Source organism: Paramormyrops kingsleyae, chromosome 21 (genome assembly GCF_048594095.1).
Source record: "Paramormyrops kingsleyae isolate MSU_618 chromosome 21, PKINGS_0.4, whole genome shotgun sequence".
NCBI classification, from domain to species: domain Eukaryota; kingdom Metazoa; phylum Chordata; class Actinopteri; order Osteoglossiformes; family Mormyridae; genus Paramormyrops; species Paramormyrops kingsleyae.
In genome coordinates, this window is record NC_132817.1 from 20063275 (window position 1) to 20084351 (window position 21077).

General features: G+C 41.4%; 2 protein-coding genes across 2 annotated transcripts in view; both read right to left on the bottom strand.

The window, feature by feature from the left end:
* LOC111841032 (UDP-N-acetylhexosamine pyrophosphorylase-like) overlaps positions 1–8738 on the bottom strand; it is a 10937-nt gene extending 2199 nt beyond the window's left edge. The window contains exons 1-6 of the mRNA XM_023806466.1: positions 8592–8738; positions 7388–7706; positions 4630–4834; positions 3106–3281; positions 2839–3011; positions 971–1164 (exon numbers count right to left, since the gene is read on the bottom strand). Coding sequence (XP_023662234.1) covers positions 971–1164; positions 2839–3011; positions 3106–3281; positions 4630–4834; positions 7388–7664 — 1025 coding nt within the window. The 5' untranslated portion in view covers positions 7665–7706; positions 8592–8738. The remainder of the gene's footprint in view (positions 1–970; positions 1165–2838; positions 3012–3105; positions 3282–4629; positions 4835–7387; positions 7707–8591) is intronic.
* Positions 8739–14483: 5745 nt separating this feature from the next.
* LOC111841030 (carboxyl-terminal PDZ ligand of neuronal nitric oxide synthase protein-like) overlaps positions 14484–21077 on the bottom strand; it is a 50030-nt gene continuing 43436 nt past the window's right edge. The window contains exons 11-12 of the mRNA XM_023806464.2: positions 19248–19515; positions 14484–18919 (exon numbers count right to left, since the gene is read on the bottom strand). Coding sequence (XP_023662232.2) covers positions 18310–18919; positions 19248–19515 — 878 coding nt within the window. The 3' untranslated portion in view covers positions 14484–18309. The remainder of the gene's footprint in view (positions 18920–19247; positions 19516–21077) is intronic.

The following is a 21077-nucleotide window of genomic DNA, read 5'->3' on the forward strand; positions in this document are numbered from 1 at the left end:
TCCAATGTGGGGTTGCACTAAGCAAACGTAAGCCACCAGGTGGGGTTTGGGGGCAGTCCGTCATAGAGTTCACACTGTGTGCAGTGTATAAACACTAGATCACCTGCATGTCTTTGGGCTATGGGAGGAAACGCACATGGACACATGTTATTTTATTTATATATTTACATTATTTCACTTATATATTTTACTATGTTATTCATGTTATTTTTCATTTATATATTTTACTATTATTAATCAATTCTCTCTAGACTGGAAAGCACTTTGGGTGTTGGTTTTAAATGCGCTATACAAATAAATGACCTGACTTAACAAGGAAAACACACACACACACAGGTTTGTAATTATATCTTTGTAGGAACTCTATTGTATTTATTTTTACGGGCAAAACCTTAATCTCAGCAATGACAACTTTAACCCCTACCCAGCCCTAACCTTAACCATAGGTAACCAAACAAAAGGCTTTTGACATTTTTTTTATTGCAGTCACAGATTTTTAAATAAAATTGATGTTATCCTTGTGTGGCCCGAAAAAATGTCCCCATAAGGTCAAAATATCAGAGTCACATTGTGGTGAAATCTGGTCCTTAGAATGTAATAATTACAAAAACACACACACAGACACAGACACACACACAGACACACACACACAGACACAGACACACACACAGACACACACACGCAGCCACACACACAGACACACACACAGACACACACACACACACACAGGCAGGAATTAGACCCCCAACCATTTTGTAAAGGGGCCACAGTGCAACACACAGAGCTCCCCAATACATATGAAAAATTAAAATTAAGACGCGTATTTATTCTAAAAATCAACTGTAAAATGGTAGATTTTAGAAAAATTACTGTGTACAGTGTGGATCAAAAATTTAATCCTAAGTGAGAACATCCTCAATCCCCCCCACCCAAAAAAATGCCCTAAGCCCCTAAAAAGTGTCTGACCTACTTTACAACGTCTTTGAGGAAGGAGAGAGTGAAGAAATGGTTGGCCACGTTCCCTGCGTGGAACACCAGCTGGCCGTCGGCACCGCGCTTCTCCGCGGTCGCCTGGGTGATCTCACTGTACTCCACCACCTGGGATCGTCTATCCACCTGGCAGACCACGCCCACGGGCTCCGTAGGGTTGGTTTTCTCTACCACCTGTGAACAGCAGCAATTATAACACAAGCAAGGTCAGACAGTCTCTGGTGCAGCTGGGAGTTAAGCAGGGGGTCAATGCAATGGTGGACTGACCTGCTATTTCAAAATGTAGCCTACAGAGTGTTTTTTGCAACCTCAGTTAAAATATCATGCCATGGACACGTCTGACCATGTATGGACAGGTTGAGAATCCCTGGGTTCAAGGGCCCAACAGCAAAAATCAGTCTTCCAATGCCGGGATTTGAACCAACAACCTTCCAATCAGAAGAACAGCCTCCAAACCCACTGAGCCACATACAGCAGTAAGCAGGATAGCGACCCATGACATGAAGGCCCCAGCAGCGGGCCTCAAGTGGGGCCCAATCAAAAGGGTCGACACAGCCTCGCACCCAATCAAAAGGGTCGACACAGCCTCATACCACGTGCTGCTGGGGATCCGCCTCACCCCCTACTCCCTCCCCATTTTTCCCATTAGCAGCCACATTAAAAGACCACAATTGTTCTTTTGTTCTTTTTATAACTCCTGGCACTGGATCGTATATGGCAGTCTTTGTAGGTGGACCGATTCATGGGCCGGAAGCCTCTGCCCTCAGCAAGCAGTGAATTTACACCTTGGTCATGCGGTTTGGCTGGAGGAAGGGCAGCCTGTAAAAAGCTGCTTTAACAGCAGTGTGGTCTTCAGCTCCGTGGCAGTGAGGCCCCCACCCTCATCCACCTATCTAATCACACCGACCTTATTCATTTAATCGAAACTGACCCTGTGTTTACAGTCCTTAAACTCATACGTATCATAGTACAGATTAAAAATATTACACTGTAGTATACAGCCGCCACTGAAGACTGCAGGATGAGATTTAAAGACGTGCACAGCCCGCAAACGATGAAATCCTGGCTGTCAAGCGTCTGTGAATGTGTGGTAGATGCGGCTGTTTGTAGGGTGAATCTGAACGAAGCATTTCACCCAAAGTAATTAAGCTCTGACGAACTTATAGAATAGAACAGAGAACAGATTAGCGGAGTCTATGCGATGCAAGAAACCCTGAAGCAAGTCTGCTGGAGACTATCATGGTGCCCAGGCACACGTGACAGTAGGAAATACTGGGGTGGAGCGGAGAATCACAACTGTTTATGTAGGAAAAACTGCAAATAAGTTACATATTTAAACCAGGTAACTGTTGATCTTGGTAAGGGTTAGACAGAGGTCTATAACTTTGGGATTTATGTTCTTTTTAAAAACCAATAGTTAAATATTGTAACGTAGCTAAACATACTGATGTTTCACAAAATCTTCCTAATCAGGTAGGAACCAAAAGTTTATCACATAACTTAACTAATCTTTAATTACATTTTAGCGGCTCCACATTTTGTACAAAATTTCGTAGCCTTTCAAGAACCAACAACACCTTCTAGTGTTCAATTGAAGAACTGCAGCTTCATTAAGCATCGCGACTACTTAATTTGCTGAAACTTCATTTGCATTGCCTCAAGTATTTCATTATTAAATAGCACACTACTCAGGATATGGATATTTATGACTGGATGTCCTTTTGAATGTCTTCTCAATCGTTAAAATCCTACTCAAAATGTGTAGGACTTTAGTAAGCCCATTGTAACTGTCAGTGTAAGGTGAATGTCATGTGACACTTTGAATGGTATCTTCCCTTCCAGACTGACCTTAGCTCCGCAGTCCGCTCCTTTTTGTACACAGAACCCAATGAAGGTGGGATCTGCCACCTTCACCAGGACGTTGTCCACACAGTAAACATGGATGTAACCAATCCCTCGTTGCTCCATGTCATCGATAATCTTCTCTGCACCGAGTGCTTTGTACAGCCCTCCATTCCCATCTAATACAATGCAAAGGGGCAACACATTTATCCATGCAGAACCTGAGACGGAAACACGTGCACAATTCAGTGTAACCCGGCAATGTGAAGTTACCTGGCGCCATACAAATTTTGCCTTTCCCTTCCAGAATGATCTTCCCATTGCAGTCCATGGCTGGAAGCATTCCTTGTTGAAAAAAGACTACATTTTCCTTGTTCAAGCCAAAATAATTGTGCTGGGAAAAAAATTCTCTGGTGGACTCCATTGTTCGGCCGCTGGTCATTATGTACCTAAGAGATGTGCAATTTATAGGATATATTTTTGCTTTCCTCCCACAGCTAATGTTTGCAAATATGCACAAATATATCCGTAAGTGGACAATTTCCATAAGGGAAAGACTTGCTGCAATACTTTGTGTTTAATTGCACATATTTTTACATTTCTTTTTTTTTTTTTAAGTGTTTTTTCTAGCCTAAAGTCTCCCAGGAAGTCAGTCAAAGCTACCATAAGGAAGTGGATGCTGGGAATTTCTCAGTGATATTTTATTAACTTGACCTAAACTAAATGTTACAGTCTGCCAAGAACAGCATGGAGCAAAGGTCTAATACAGTGTTTCCTGATCCGGTCCTCAGGAACCCACAGCCAGTCCATGTTTTTACTCCCTCCCAGTTCCCGGTATTAACACAGAGGGGCCCAATATGACCAGAACCCCCGCCCCCCACCAAAAAAACACAAATACTAAATAATCTGACTGTTTTCCTCTATAAAATGCTTATGGTCTGGAACATATTAAACATGAAACTATATCATCATTGATATGACTTTATGTGACATACCAAACTCAAGGCTACATTCACTGTAGAGCTTTTAAATTAAACTGTTAAATGCAGATGTGCATAAAATCCATCCCTAAAAACAACAATTAGAACAGCTGGAAAGATGCCGCGGCAACGCAAGGCAGCCTGCGAAGGCAGAGAGGTATAATGGAAACTGTATCCTTGCCCTTTGCCTTCTGATTTCTCTATATTAGTGTTTCTGAACCTGGTCCTTGAAGATCCCCTGACAGTCCATGTTTTTGCTACGGGAAGCTGGGAGGGAGCAAAAATGTGGGCTGTCTCTTTATCTTTAGTTTCTGTACCAAAAATACAGCCTGAGTTGACACCACTAGGGAGAATTAGCGTGGATGAGGGCAGTGTTTCCCAACCCAGTCCTCAGGTCCCACAGACAGTCCATGTTTTTGCTTATATTTTTGTTTAATTAGATAAATAACGTTACATGGTAATTTATTATGGTAAGATGTGATGGCCTCCCCTACATACAGGGGAATATGCTTATCTAGTGATGTTTGAAAAGAATTGTCAATACAGGAGGGAGCAAAAATGTGGACTATCTGACAGGGAGACGGGAGGGAGCAAAAATGTGGACCGGGATGGGAAACACTGCTCAAGTACTTCCTGGAAGATCCTGGTTTGTGTAACATACTCCCAGCCAAATTAATTGGCTCAATAATCTAATTGTCTGGGTGCTCTTTAGATCACTGCTAACATATATTTTTTCTTCAAATGATGGCACATGGTGTCACGCCCTGCATGCCTGACCCTCTCGTCTCCGTGTAGACGGACATGAAGGCAGTCTTACCATGGTATGCTGCACCTTGACTTATGTTCCTGCTCTGCAAGTTGCTGAAGCCTGAGGATGCGCTCCGCCTGGATCTGAAAGAGGGTTTTGTGGGACGGCAGGCTGATGTCATACATTCCTTTTGGGTAGGAGACCCCCAGTCGGGTGCCCTGCCCTCCAGCCAGCAGAAGAACAGCAACTTTGCTTTGGGAAATATGCAGAAGTCCTGAAAGGAGAAATAAAACAATAACTGCTAACTGCTAACTGCTAAAGACCAGAACCTCATATTAGAACATAAGAACATAAGAAATCTACAAATGAGAGGAGGCCATTCGGCCCATCAAGCCTCTAATAGCTCAGAGTTGTTAAAATCTTATCTAGCTCTGATTTAAATGAACCCATGGTTTTAGCTTCCGCTACACTAGCAGGAAGACTATTCCATACTCTAACTACACGTTGTGTAAAGAAGTGCTTCCTCAAATTCATTTTAAAATGTTCTCCCACTAATTTCCACTTATCCCCAAAGTGTGTGATTCATCATGATCGTGATTAAATTATCATCCCACAACCCTAATCTTCCATTTTCTAGAGCGATGAATTAGCAGAGATGTTGGGAGGCTACATTGAAAAGGAACTGAAAGTAGATTTAATGCATCACTGAAGTGTGTTAATAGACTTAAAAATACACAAACATGTGAGGAAGAGAATTTTTGGATAGCTGGTATGAACTGGCTATCAGCCAACCATTTTACAATGGGGTACTTTGAATGAGTAAACGGTTAATGGAAATTAATAAATGATGTGCTGTAAATAACGTTACACAGTAATTTATTATTGTAAGATGTGATGGCCTTTGGTTGCTCTTTATGTTTAAAAATATATATTGTGGCCTAGTGAAACATAAGCTGTTATCAAAGAACAAAACAATACATTTATAGTGATTTTTAAAAAAAAAAATTCTGAACTAGTCCATTTGGCCAGTAGCAAGAATTTCTGAAGTTTCACCACTTGTTTTAGCCTAAGAATGCTGGCTGGCTAGCTAGGTGACTTTGCTAGTGGTAATTTTCTATGCTAATGCTAAAAAAAAACAGTAAATGTATCATGTGAAAAAGTCTGACGCAAGTTACATAAATCATTTAGCCCCTCAACTTGCTAATATTATAATTTCCACCCCTAAACTGCCACCTGTCCTGTTTTAAAAACTGGCAAATCTTGTAGGGTGGCGTGCCGTATTCCTGCAGTTTAGAAGCGGCAACCCCCTCCTCTTCTGACCTCTGAGCTATGCTCCGGGTCCCTTCAGGTGCCTGCAACGCCACTGCCATTTCAGTAAGGTTTCACTGCCATTTCAGTAAGGTTTCACTGCTATTTTAGTAAGATTTCACTGCCATTTCAGTAAGGTTTCACTGCTATTTCAGTAAGATTTCACTGCCATTTCAGTAAGATCTCACTGCCATTTCAGTAAGGTTTCACTGCCATTTCAGTAAGGTTTCACTGCTATTTCAGTAAGATTTCACTGCCATTTCAGTAAGGTTTCACTGCTATTTCAGTAAGGTTTCACTGCCATTTCAGTAAGATCTCACTGCCATTTCAGTAAGGTTTCACTGCTATTTCAGTAAGGTTTCACTGCTATTTCGGTATGGTTTCACTGAATTGTTACTTGAATTCACCAAACAAAAAAGAAACAACTGGGCAGAAAAATTCATGGTTACAATGTCAGAAATGTAGTAGAGGATTTTATTATCTGTTATACGGTTTGGCTGAAACTTCCCTCCAAAACAGAAATAAAATAAAGGTCCCCAAATGATGCCTCTTTATAACGTACTCAAAAATGTCCATGATTTCATCTCCTTGTTGGCCTTTGTGTTAAAATGCTATTAACAATATTGCCAAATAATTCAGAAATAACACGCTTCCATTTCTTCATACAAGTAAGAGAAAAGGATATAATCTCTTCCGATGAAATCACTCACATGATTACAAAATGTAAGTTTTCAGTTCCTTATTATCACTGAAGGGCTGGGGATGATGTATGTTGGGATACTGAATTTTATTATTGTCTGTTTATTATAAAACTCCAGAAAGAGATCAGTGAACGCCTTCAGAGGAATGTCTGATAATCCTTTGGATGTCACAATAAAAAGCTCTTTATTGATGCCGCCCATGACAAAGTCCAAGCCTGGTGAATCACCGAACGGAACGTAACACTTCAGAGTTTCACCCAATCATACCCAAGTGCAGAAACGCAAGGCCATACCTGTAAATGTCAAGAAAAAAGTGACTCTGACACTTTCTCAGGCAGACTGCAAAATGGTCGCTGTGAGTGAATATACTACACAATGTGAGCGCAGGGCATGAACAGAATCAGAGAGGGCAGTGCTCCTGTGACAACATCAGAGGCCAAGGGGCAGGACAGGCAGGGCAGGCGATGGCTGGGAGGGGGCCCCGAACTGGGAGGGGGCCCCCGAGAGACAGCTAATTACATAGCACACTGCAACGACAAATCTGCTTCATTTGTGTATTCTGTTCTTCACAAAAGTGAAAAAAGTCATTTTAAAATGATATTCTCTTTGCTAATATTATAAATTAAAACTTCACAGTAAAATAAAGGTAATAAATGTTACCATGCCAGGGGAGGGGGAGTTGGGGGCCCATGAATTGCATTTTTAATTGCATTTTTAATTGTACACCTTATGACACCACCTGCATCAAAACAAATTCCTTGTATTTTTCATACTTGGCAAATAAAAGGATTCTGAGTCTGGATCTTAAAAAGACCAACCTTCCTTCTCCCACGCCTTGAGCAGCTCTCGGTCAGATACCACACTGCCCAGCATGTCTCTGGGTACTGGCTCCATCCTGCTGTCCACCTTCTCCTGCTTTTCTCGCCCTGACTCTTTCATGGCGCGCTGGAAGAAGCCGTTGATCTCCTGGAAGTCCATGCTCCTCAGGTCCTGGGTCATCTCCACACGTTCCTCCGCACTCAGCTCGGCCCAGAACCGCAGCAGGTGGGACTGACCAGCCTCTTCCAAACGCGTAGCCTCCATACATGCATCCATGATGAAGTGATTCCGCTTCTGTCAGCTCTCACACCTGAGTCCCTGGTTAAACAGAGCACAACTGGATTAACAGGTTATGTATGAATTTCTATTGCACATGTGTTGCTTTTGGCTTTCCTGTGCACTTCATCATTTGCATTAAATATTTTCTTTGTAAAACATAATCCTACTTTGTATTCTTCTGTCCTGTGTGTGCTTAACTGAATCTTTGTTTTATTGTATAGTTTAAGGTCTGTTTTATGTGTGAGTGTTATGTGTGCATGAATGTTGCAACAGCATCAATTATTCCGTAACATATTAATATAGCAAGTTCCTTTGAATGCAATACATACCTGCGCAATGATTCCAGTATTTTGAACACGTTACTGCATCACTGAACTAAGTCATGGTAAACAAGCGCCTTTACGCAAACACGTGAGTAAATGCGTGAATGAACAATCGTCATCTCTAATGTCACCAGTGTCAAAACACGTTTCCAAGGATGTTCGAAGCATTTTTGCAGTAATTGGAACCAAAGTGAGGATAAACAACAACAAGAACAATAATAATAATAATAATAATAATTATTATTATTATTAATATTATTATAATTATTACTACATTAGACAGGTTTCCCTCTAAAAGCATGTATGCTGCACTCTTGGAAACTTGCTTAAGAACTCAATACACCCCCGCCAGAGTGTTTCGAAGTGGAAAATGTCTGTAAAAAACGGTACTGTCCGACAGCCGGGAACGGAGTCAACGCGATGCCTACGGCTGTAGAGTATTCTGGACATCTAAATGAAGAGCAAGCGCTTTAATAAAATCCAACAGCAGTCCTGATAGATTTCTCAGACTAATAGAACGGTGGTATTCTCCTGTAGCAGTAATAGTGAAATGTAATAATAATGATAGAGAGCAGGAGTCTAAGCGTAGGCGCTGACATACCTTGAGACGCGTCCTAGCGCTCTCACCGTGGCCGACTGAGGCGCTCGCCTCGCCTCCACGCCCCGGAGCCGCGATCCGGCACCTGACGTGGCACCGCCGTCAAACGGAAACGCCCTGTAATCGTGCCGCAGCCCTTTCACTGCGAACGGGATCACAAATCAAAGGATCACAAATGAAACTGCACGGCACCGGATTAGAAAGACGGTACGCGGGCACGTCTGCTTATGTATTTGTGTATCTGGGCAGCTGTGAACGAGCGAAACACTGAAACGTGTTTTAAGTGACTTAAGGCGGAATCTGTCTGTATAGGAAGAACGAAACCAATATGCACCGTTGACTATCAATAATCTCCAATTTTGAATGCTCATTTGATAAATCTGTCTTTAAGCAAACCTTGTAGTTGTAGTCGTTTATTTTTAACCAGTACTATGTCCTATATGAAGAACACATGCTCTAAAGCCGCAGCAAAACTTCAAAGCACGCAAACCGCCGTGAGTCACAAGTGAAACCAGAATACCTGGCTTTTCCTGTGTGATATAGAAAATTCTGTAATAAACAGGTGTCACCCACACACAGATGACAATAATGATCTGCTAGATTGTATATTTCGCTCAAGGGAGGTGTCTATACTAAAGTTCACGGATTTTTTTTTTATTCTACTCGTTTTTATAGTCATAATTATGTAAATTCTACTTTGAACTTAGAGTAGATAAACAGACGGGTTTTAGTGCCTGTAGATAAGCATAACAGGCTATACAAGTATCTCTGATGAGTTTGTTGCCTTTTATAATAGAAAATAGTGCTTAATGGATTTGCTAAGTATAGAGGTTATCGCAGGAAAAATGTCTTTTGCCCTTTAAAACAATATTCTTTCAGACATATGATACTGATGCACGGTGTGGTCTAATCCCAGAAATATGTGTCTATAACCCCCCCCCCCCCCATTTAAAACTACTGTACAAGGCAAGGCAACATATTTACCTTAACATACCTGCCTGCTTCAGGATGGAGAGCTATTTGGATGTGTGTTAGATGCACTACTGCTGGTTTGAAGTTAAGACAAAAGTATTGGGACATCTGGCCATTACACCCACAAGAACTTTCATGACGTCCCATTCTAAATCCACAGGCATTAATGTGCCCCCCCCCCTCCCCTGCAGCTATAACAGCTGCCACTCTTCTGGGGAAGCTTAAGGTTTTGGAGTGTCTGTGGGATCCTTTGCCCATTCATCCAGAAGAGCATTGGCGAGGTCAGGCACTGATGTTGGATGTGAAGGCCTGGCTCGTGATCTCCGTTGTAATTCATCCTAAAGGTGTCTGATGGGATTGAGGTCAGGGTTCTGTGTGGGCCAGTCAAGTTCTTCCACACCAAACTCACCCAACCATGTCTGTATGGACCTTGCTTTGGGCACTGGGGCACAGTCATGCTGGAACAGCCAAGGTCCTTCCCCAAACTGTTCCCACAGTTAGAAGTTAGAAGCATAGAACTGTCCAAAATGTCTTGGTATGCTGAAGCATTAAGAGTTCCCTTCACTGGAACTAAGGGGCCCAGCCCACCCTCTGAAAAACACCCCCACACCATTATCCCTCCTCCACCAAACTTTACAGTTGGCACAATGCAGTCAGGCGGGTAACGTTCTCCTGGCATCCGCCAAACCCAGACTCATCCGTCAGACTGCCAGACAGAAGCGTGATTCGTCACTCCACAGAACACGTTTCCACTGCTCCAGAGTCCAGTGGCGGCGTGCTTTACACCCCTCTGTGTGGAGCTTGGCATTGCAGTTGGTGATGTGAGGCTTGCATGCATCTGCTCGGCCATGGAAGCCCATTCCATGACGATCCCGGGGCACAGTTTTTGTGCTGGAGTTAATGCCAGAGGAAGTTTGGAACAGAGCATTGGTGACTTTTACACACTGTGCCTCAGGACTCGGTTATCCTGCTGTGTTATTTACGTGGTCTGACACTTTGTGGTTGAGTCTCTGTTGTTCCTAAATGCTTCCACTCTGCAATAACACCACTTACAGTTGACCACGGAATATCTAACAGGGACGAAATTTCAAGAACTGACATATTGCAAAGGCGGCATCCTATGATGGTACCGTGCTGGAATTCACTGAGCTCTTCAGTACGACCCAGTCTTTCACTAATGTCTGTAAACCTGACTGCATGCCAAGGTGCTTGATTTTTTTTTTTACACCTAAAGCAATGGGTCTGGATAAAAAGCCTGAATTCAGTGATTTAGAAGTGTGTCCCAATACTTTGTCCATATAGTGCATTTGCTCGTCCCCTCCGGTGGATTTTGTATGGGGGAGTGATCCCATAGTAGACCTGGCCCCCGACATTAGATTTGGAGACTTCCAGAGTGTCTATGCCCCTCTTATGCCCCTGCCAATGTATCATCATCTTTATCTCTGTAAATCACAATTTCTTATGACAATATCCGTCAGGCAAGACATCCTATCTAGTCATCTTCCCACTGCTTCCAGTACAGGGTCTTGGAGATTGACCTGGGCCTTGGGATCTACTCCAGACACCAAACTGCACATGGCGAGAGTGCCCCCTAGCGGTGATGCCAATGTGTTGCAGGCCACAATACAGAATCACTGCTGACAGACAAATCAGAAACAGGGGACCTGGAGAAAACATGTACAAAGGAAGAACATGCAAACTCCACACAAAGATTTCACTGCTGGGACACCAAACACTTCATTTTAATATAAATTCCGTTATTCAGTATAAGATACACAGGTCAGCTTGAAGCAGACAGGTTTACTCACACACAGAACAGGGCTGGGATTTAAAATTACGGCCCAATTACACCACTAGACAAAGGCATGAGGCCACTCACCATGCTAGCAGGCAAGATTTTCATTAAATATACATTGTGTAGCATATAAAAAATAGATTGTGTGTGCTGTAAAATTTTGAATCGTTAATGGTACAAACAACAGGAAAATTAATGAAAAATTGTACTATTTAAAATGAAGATGTGAAAAAAGAAAGCCCTTCTATTTCCACTGTGACACCGGGGACTCTATTCAGTGTTTTTTGGCCTTTGTAAAAAGCTAATCTAGAAGCTCTTTAAAACATATTAGAGTGGTTTCCCCATAGATAACAGGCACGTATGGCTTGCATAAAATATAATGTGATGCATTAAAAATGACCCATGCTGATGTGTCTTACATGCACAATGACTCATACGTTATTTATCGGCGGCCAGATGAGAGGCTTTCAATTTGAGAGTCGAAATGCAATTACTAAGTAATGCAGTGTTATTCCACAAGAGGGCGACAAGAATCCACGTTTCCCTTTGGTGGCGGTGGGAATTAAGAGTCTGTGTTAGTCATTATGGGGAAGGGTAGTAGCTTTTTAAGTAGAATATTCCTATAATTGCATTCATATATGTTGCTAGGTTTGTAACTGATAAATTATTCATAATGTATTTTATTTATAAGCTGTGTTTTCAGCAAAATAGTGGACTATTGAAAAATACAAACAATCATTATTTTAATTTCGCCCTTGTTCCGCTATAAATTATTTAGCAAAGCTGACAACAGATAACGTGCTTATATTTGAGTGCATTAATTATAAAGCTTAATGTAAGGTTATTGTCATTGTCTCTGCTTTTCGCATAACTACGTTTGTACAGTGTGGAATAGGTACGACACATTAGAAATATATGGATGCTGAATGAATATTGACGCTTTCCTTTATCTGAAAGTATTTGTAATCGCCATTACAGAAACACATCACATACATTCCTCCCCCTTAAGGTTGTAACCTTGGAGGAGATCCGGGAACATTAGTAGACGCCAAAGCAGGTAAGACTGAGGGCTGGACACAGGAAAGGTAGGTGAGCTCTGGCTGTTTGCATACCTGGCCAATGATTCACTGAATTGAGTAATAAGATCTAAGCCAACTTTCGGTTGTGTATCGTAAGTAAACACAGGAACGTGCTTACAAGAATACTCAGGAATGATTATGCAGTACTTGTCATTCCCATCATTTTCTCTTAACAGCTCACCAATATCCAAAGTTAGCCTGTTGAAACTAAGCATTCCTGCCGTAACTGGAACCAAAGAGACGGCAAACGCCGTAATAACGCGGCTGAGTGGTTGCAGCGAACAGCAATCTGCAGCCCTTCGTCACACTCCTACCACTTACACAGGCTCCCCAGAACACGCCCTAGGATTTTAACTTCAGTAATTCACCCCTGGCCACTTCTGTTAGTGCTAGGTATTCATCCAACTTTATCCAAGTGCAGTCATATGTAAGTGGTTTTAAACAAAAACATATTCTGAGAAACTTTCCCAATCCTCTTTCAATAAATGTATTCAGTAAAAAGTGATGAACGGCTCAATCTTTCCTCTTCTTCCATAATTGATTCTCATTTAAATGGTACCTACCGAATAATGGACTCCCATCTTCTTGGAATGATTAATAAATCATGAATTTCAATTTACTTCACCCTGGCTTATCTTTTAAGAACACAATTAAGCATATGTATGTCTTTTTAGTGCTTTGAATGAAAGCTTTTTATCAAAGGATTAGAATTAAAAAAAAAATCTGTACTTCATGCTCATAAATCTTGCAGTTTTATAAGGATGGCCTTCTGATGTCTTGTAGATGAGAACTTAGTTAAGGATGAGATTCTGCACTTGAGTACTGAGCAGGAAGACTGGGGCAGCTGAAATCTCCTGAAAGTTGATTTGGGTCAATAAGGCACTGACAGCCTAGTTTGCCTGACTTGTCAAGTTCTCTGTGTGCGCAAACCCAGATGTGTGAAACTAACTTGAGAGGTGGAAAGTTCAGCTTCAGAAAGTACAATACAAATCCAGACCAAGATTTTGTTTCAACTAACCAGTTCAGTACAAAAGGTCACATTCATAGAGTAACTCAACTGGTTGGTTGAAACAAAATCTTGGTCTGGAATTGTACTTCCTGGACCTGAACTTTCCACCTATGATTAATTGTCTGATCACGCAATAATTCCACTTTGAAACTTAGAAGAAACTTGGTAATAAGCCAGACAGCACTACACTCGTACTCAAAGCCAAAAAGCTGTGGCAGAGGAAAAAATATCAAATACCAAACAAAATGAGTTTCTTGCAGATTCTGTCACAGAGCAAGTGAGAATGATCTTTGTATTTTTGGGCTCTGATAAGAGGCCAGAGCTTAAAGTATGTTTTTTGAGACTGTTGAGGCGAAGCCAGTCTGCATTTACAAATGTGCCAAGCCTGCATGACAGGTTCTGGCAGATTGCCAGAAGGGACAGAGTCACCTAAGATTATGTACATTTTGGGCCTTGGTCTATCCTTTCCAGAAATTTCAGTTTACATAACTTCAAAGATAACACCACAGTGAGGTACTCATCCTGTGTATCCTGACAACAGTTAAGATCATATATGCCCTTAACTACCACGCCACCTGCTGGTCAAATATGTCAGATTCTACAGTACATCAGACACACAGTGTTCGGTAGAATTATAATTGACCATCATGATCAATGATCCTTAGTCTCATGAGATGATTTAGACTTGTACAGGCTGAATAGGTGCTTTGGCCTGCTGGTATTTTCAACCCGACAAAGATTTTTGCTTTTTACCTTCCTCTGTGCCCATTGTAAGTTTTAGAATTTTTGCATCCCTGGCCCTGCAGGCTTAGTCATCCTGCTATCCAACACGTTCAGACCTCAGCTACACCTACCGGCTTGGCAAACAGCAGCCTCAAGGACTTCCGTCTGCAGGCACGAAATGTAAGAGATTCGGTCTGATTCACCCCAGTGCCTGCTGCCTCGCTCAAGCCGGATATCTCTGCACATGGGTCAAACTACAACTGCCTGTCTGCGGAGAGAGGAGAACGTTTCACACAAAACACAGACACAAGTAAATATTAGGACTATCAAGTTGTTTAATCAGTCCTGCTGCTTTTACACATGCACTGAGAAGTCTTAAATCCTGGATAGGATTTAAAAACATATGCAGTATCTATAATAGACCTGTCCATCAATTTACTTTGCAGATAGGTAGTGCTTATCTGGTAATGTAACCATGAACAACTGAAATTACTTTGAAAGAGTATTTCCACGACAACTTTCCTTTAGAGGTCTAAATAATCAAGGTGACATATTTTGATGTTTAACACTAAATTTGCAGTGAAACGACAGCAAAAACAAATCCCAGTCTTACAATTTAGCTTTTCCTTGGGATGGAAGTTATTAAAGTTATAAAAAATTTGTAATTATCATGGATATCAAATGAATTGCCGTGCTGCATTAAAAACGAATAGTAATGCTATAAAATAAAAATGTAAAAAATATTAACTGATAATAGATTCAACTTTATTTTTAAGCAGCTGCAACATCCACAAATATTTGGCTTATCGTGTACAAATATACAAAGTTGAGATATAATTGGGAGGATTGACAATGAGTCCTACAATTAAGCAATAAATGAGTATTTGTGTGTACAAAGTATCAATATTATCATCATTTTAGTTGATGAAGCCTTATTGTACATATTACTCCATTTATTTTAAGCGGTAAACATATCTCTCTGGTAGCAGTATCTGGTCAATCGTGGTGCAACGATAATGTATTTCTTATATTGCAAATAATAAGTACCGGGGGCCCTAAAAAATTCGGAAGGTATTCGGATTGGGGGCCCAATATGATAAGCTTTCATGTAGGGATACAGCAATCAATCGACGTAGTCGCTGTACATGAATAAATCGACATACAGGCGATATTCTGGACTGTCAGAATAAGCAACACCGTGTTTTCTCTCTATTCATGTTCATTAAAATTGCCATTAGTTTTGAGAGCTTTTTAAGTATCTTTTGTCCTTGTAGCAGCTAAATAAACTCATTATTACAGCCATGAAGTTGTCTGCCTGCTACCTTAGAATTTCCATGAAATAAATGTTTAGGTTAGAATCTGCCGGTGTGTTCGTTCGTGTGCATTGGGCTTGTTGGGACCAGTGTCATTATCATATAGGAAAACAAATGAAAATGGACACTAATTTAAAAAGAAATCATTTGTGAACTGAAATAAAACTTTTGGACATCACAATCTCATTAATATTTTAGGTGCATTACTAATTTGCTTGTCACATTGTGGGCGTAAGTAACGCCCGTTTAGCGCTGAAAAGCTGCCGTCCGTTATCTAAAGCCTTGCAATGACATACAGTTTGTATTTTGATGTCAAAATAAAATGAACTTAAATGGTCAATTTGATTTTCTGGAGGAAAAATATTCATTTAGATTAATCAACCAACCGGTAAAACGGGTCATTAGTGGCAGCGCTCCTTTCATGGAGCCCAACATCTTTAGCAGCCATACTGTACGCAAGTATTCAATAAAACGTAATATTAAACAAGACATTTAACCAATTATTTAATTTAATTCTTAATAATATTCTTAACATAATCATCAATGGTGTCATTTCATAAAAGAACCAATTCTAATTTACATATTCAAACACTTATGTATAAAACTGCTATAAAAATTCTTAATATTTCCTAAATACTCCTTTAAAAAAAAAAACTGGATTCTATTTTTTCACAAAGATATTTGTTCACCTGTTCCGCAGATGAAAGGGATATAAAATGTTAAATTTGGTAGCATGCAGCATTGTACAAGAATAAAAATAGTTATAATAACAGCATAGTTATAGTAACAGCACTTATACGATTCCTTGAAACGAAAAAATAAAAATTAAAGTAAAATATATAGAAGTGATTTGTTAAATACTACTATATTGATATATACCCCATTTAAATTTCAAATAGCTACAAATCATCATAAGTCACATAAATTGTAACACCAGCAGTGACAGTCTGAGATTAACAGCTCACTAGTGAAGCGCACCATAGGTTACATTCTTAACTCCTTCTCGCACTCCTCCCGAACCCTCAAGTTTGACACAAACGCAGTGAGCAGCTACCAAGGCCCCAGTACCTCAGCAGAGGACTGAAGCTCCCACATTATGCTGCATCACGGTGAACCTGACATTTCAGTAGACATGGGATGTTTCTCAATATGCGTACTTGACCATACTTGTGTTCTCATGTACCCATTTTATATCATCTTTTTTTGCCGAAGACCAGTTCCAATACTCAAGAACAGAAGTACAGAAGACAATCAAAATCCCCAGATGTTGTTCTTGCCCCGTCCCAAATATCACAGATAGCATCGGTCGCATCCTTGCCAAACGAGACCAATCCCATGATTCATTGCTCCCCAACATCGTCCTTGGGAGGCAAGTTAGAAAGACCGATCTTGCCAAGACCACAGGTACGATCTTTGCGTTCTTGCTATTGAGAAACACCATCGTGGTCAATGTCATCGTAGTCTACACATATATCCAATCACAGGCAAGAACCACTGTTTTCTCCTAAAGCCTCATTTGACCTGTTAGCTTTAGAAATTTACAGGCCACTTTGAACAAACTCCACAGCTCCTATCAAGTCATCATGCATTAATGCTAAGAGTCTAACGTCTAGTCACCCATCTTCCATTCCGTTTGTCCACCACACTGTCACGGTGCGATCCTAAGTGTGTACAGTGAAATCCACCATTTGCTTCAATTCGAATGTGTTCACATTCCTTTAGTAAAATCACTGCTTTAGTATTTCCACGTTCACAAGTATTCTCTCTAGCTATTTCATCCCTACTTATCCACTTTTCATCCCTCCATCTTCTGTTTTCCTTACTTAAAAGACAGAGCACATAAAACATTTATATTACTCCTGCCAGTTTTTAAAGAGCACAAACCAAGTGAGAGAAATATCCTTGCAACATGCTGATAAAAGATACTGAAGGCATCTATTCCCTATGCCCCCCCCCGGATGGCTTCATCATCGGTTTCAACAGTATTCAGTCTTAGTCTATTACATTTCGTAAATAAATGAACAAGTCTAGCAGCCCCTGTCACAACACCGGCTTTAAGGAAACGTCCCATTCGCGGTTTGCTGATAAGAGACTGTGGAATGCAGGAGAAACGAGCGGAATATTCCGGGTGATACTGTTTCATACCCAACATCTGCCAAGTGTGAAGGCAAACCAGCATAACACAGACATAAAAAAATGCAAATGTCCCAGGGCAGATAAAACACAAAATTCTTGCTTCATTCCTCTTTCACCACAGTTTTTAAAAGCCACGGGCATCTACTGAGGTAACTCCTTTCACAGCGGGACACCGACTAAACCCAAATGATTACAATCTACCTACAGCAGGTGACGGCAACGTTCCACAAACAATCCATTGGACCTGGGAAGCTTCTCTATGGGTCACGAAAACAACGCGTTCAAGCAAAACGATCCAGAAGTGAACTGGAGAGGTCCTGAGAAGGTGTATACTGTAGCTCCTAGTAGTGTATAGCCCCTCCCCCCCAGAGAAGAGAGGCCGATAGCTACAGTAATGCTCATCATATATAATAATGTATGTTACCCAATATATACTTTGGTCTGAGTAATAGAAACACTTTGTCTTTGGTGCACATGTATGAAATATCTCAGAGTAACATGTTAACATTAAATTCACAATATCTTTGGTGTTTCAGCACAAGATGCGTTAACAGCCAGGTTATGGCAGCTTGGGGAGAATTTGACATCCATGCAGAATGATCTTGTTTAATCCAACCCAAGTCGTCATTAGTCATCAGGTGACTCCCATGGAAGAGTCAGGAATGCTGTGGATTGTCAGAAGAGACTTTGAGCTTTAGTACTCAAAGGACAGAAGATCTGGATGGGGTTCATCAATTCCCACCCTGGAAGACCTTAGTCCCTCTGCAGCATCTTCTACGCTGTTCTCGTGGAGGTCATCCTCAAGATCACTTAAGTGGAAGCTTGTCTTCTCTATGCACAGACTGGAGGTGCTGCTAATGTCTGGGTCTTCGTTTTTCAGGTTGGCGTCTAGATTGTCTTTGTGGATGAGGTCCGGGATGGAGATGGAGAGCTGAGACACATCTTCTCTGCTGTCTTGTTTGGTCTCACAATCTGAGCATTGGCCATCCAAACAGAGGGAACAATCACCCCCTTCTTGGATCACGTCATCCTGGAGGTCAGGAGGACTCCAGTCTAAATTCACCACCTTCTCCTGCTCCTCCTCCTCCTCCTCCTCTCCCTCGCGCTTATCTGCCTGCTTCACCTCCTTCGGAGTGACGGTGGACGACTTCTCAGGGGATGACGGGAAGGATGAGACGTCCACGCTGGGCACCACGGGGGAGGAGGAAATCATCATCTCCTGTGTGGTCTTCAGGGCGCGAGGCACGCGCTTCCTTCCAGAGGGGGGGGGGTCGAGCCGAGGGAAGCCGTCAAGTATCATGTGACTGTGATATAAGGAAGACATTCTTATTGAGAAAGACGTCATTTTAATTAGGCAAAAACATTTACTGAATAGGTTTAATCATGTCAAGCAGGCAGTCTGTACATGTACTGTATGTATTTAAATAGGTTAGAGTTGCAGCTACTTGGGCAATAGAGACAGAGTTAGGGCATTATTTTTCAACTCAGTCCTCGGGGAGCCGCAGACGGTCCACATTTTGGTTCATTACCGTCTCAGGAGTCTCTCAGGACTGGGTTGAGGAACACTGGTTTTGGCAACATTTAGTGATTTTTGCCAGTAAAACCTATTTGGAGCTCTCTGTCTGCAGTTACCTGTCGGATGACGGGGTCACATGATTGTTGTCCACGAAGAACGACCAGTCAGTCTCGACATTCCGGTTCACCTCCATCACCCCGACGTCTTCGAAGCTGCTAGTGTCCTTTCGTCGCAGCAGGTCGCTGACCTTGGCCCCCACCGACCGGCGTAGGCTGAGGCCAGACTTGGGGGCCTGACGGCCACCAGGAAGATCGACCGCGGAGATACCACTCTGGAGCTTAGCTGGGAGGGCGGCCTTTGGGTTCTCAAACAGGCTCTGGTCAGCTGCGGGGGGGGGGGGGGGTGGGGGGGCAAGCAGGGAATATGAGCGTGAGTTTGGGTCTGTGATATGAGCCACAGAAAGAAAAACAGAGGACCCACAATTTCATGTTCAAAAAGGCCGTCATCCATAGTATATGGAAAACAAACATAAAATGTCATGTTATTAGTTAAAAACATCACTGAGGGTAGATAGGACACATACATGCACAAACATAGAAATAATAATAAAAAAATCATCCTAAATATACTCAGAACAACAACAGAGAACACAGAATTTTAAAAGACTATATAATTCACACTAGCTGATGAAAAAGAACAGCACCATATTTTTACTATTCCAATCAGTCAGAAGCTCTGCAGTCTCTTGTTGTTCTTGTATTATTTATATTGATTTAAGCAGGCAGGTTCTCACTGGAGATGTAGCGACCCCACAAAACTGCACATCCAGCAAAACAAACAAACAAACAAAAACAAACATATGAAATATACAGCAAATAAATTAAAAACCATTTATGACCACAAAGACATTACACTGGCTTAATGATTCAATTTAAACAATTAATACAAAAAAAAATAAAATAAAGATGAACACACCATCTCAGTAATAGGAGCCATCTTACCTCATCAAGAAACAAGTTTCACGGAAAGCATATTGGTAAGACATGAAAATCTTATTAATATGATATAAAAGTAAAAATAAAACGCAAACAAGTTAGGAGACAGCTAAATTAAGTGTCTTGGAAAAGGGTCTTTAACTTCATGCTTTTAAAATTACTCCAGGCACGTGAGGAAATGCGACCAGACGCATAATGCTGAGAACAGAAAATTGCATTCTAAACATATATCCCAAAAAAATAAGGGGTTTGATCTTCAGCGGTAAACAAGCCTGAGTTACACTTACTGCCCTTGAGTAGACTGCGATTTTTCGCATTTGTTCTTCTTAAACGAAGTACGAGAACATCATCAAACGCTGCGCTAATTAAAAGTATTTAAACGTCACTCTCTGATTTGTTGCACCGCATCCACAGAACTGGCCTGCAGCACACACCAAATGACTAAACTACAGTGCTATAAAGTTACAGCACTGTACATTAGCAGTGATCTTACTCAATACTTACCACACCTACTGGTCACAGGCTTGTCTGCATGTGCTCTTTGCTATCTAATGTACTTAAATTAGTAATTATTTGTGCCAACTTGTAAGCCCCTTTAGCCGACGGCATCTGCCAATTTATTAAATGCAAATTCGGTATTTTATGCAGCCCCCCGGTATGTATGTCATTACAGCGCAATTATACCATTATAACCAAGGCACAGTGCCAGCAGAGGTAAAATATACAGATTATAGCTCCTGGTCATAGAACAGCAGGATAATATTCGTGGAAAATACCTCTGCTGGGCCACATTATATTTGGATTCATTTAAATACATTATAGAGGTTATACAGAGCCAAGTTGTTTCAGGAGTAATTAAACAGCTTGTGCCTGGGACCACATGCCATACAGCCATTGGTCAAACGCTTGTTCCTTTTCTTCACAAGGTCAAAGGTCAAGGTCATTGCATCA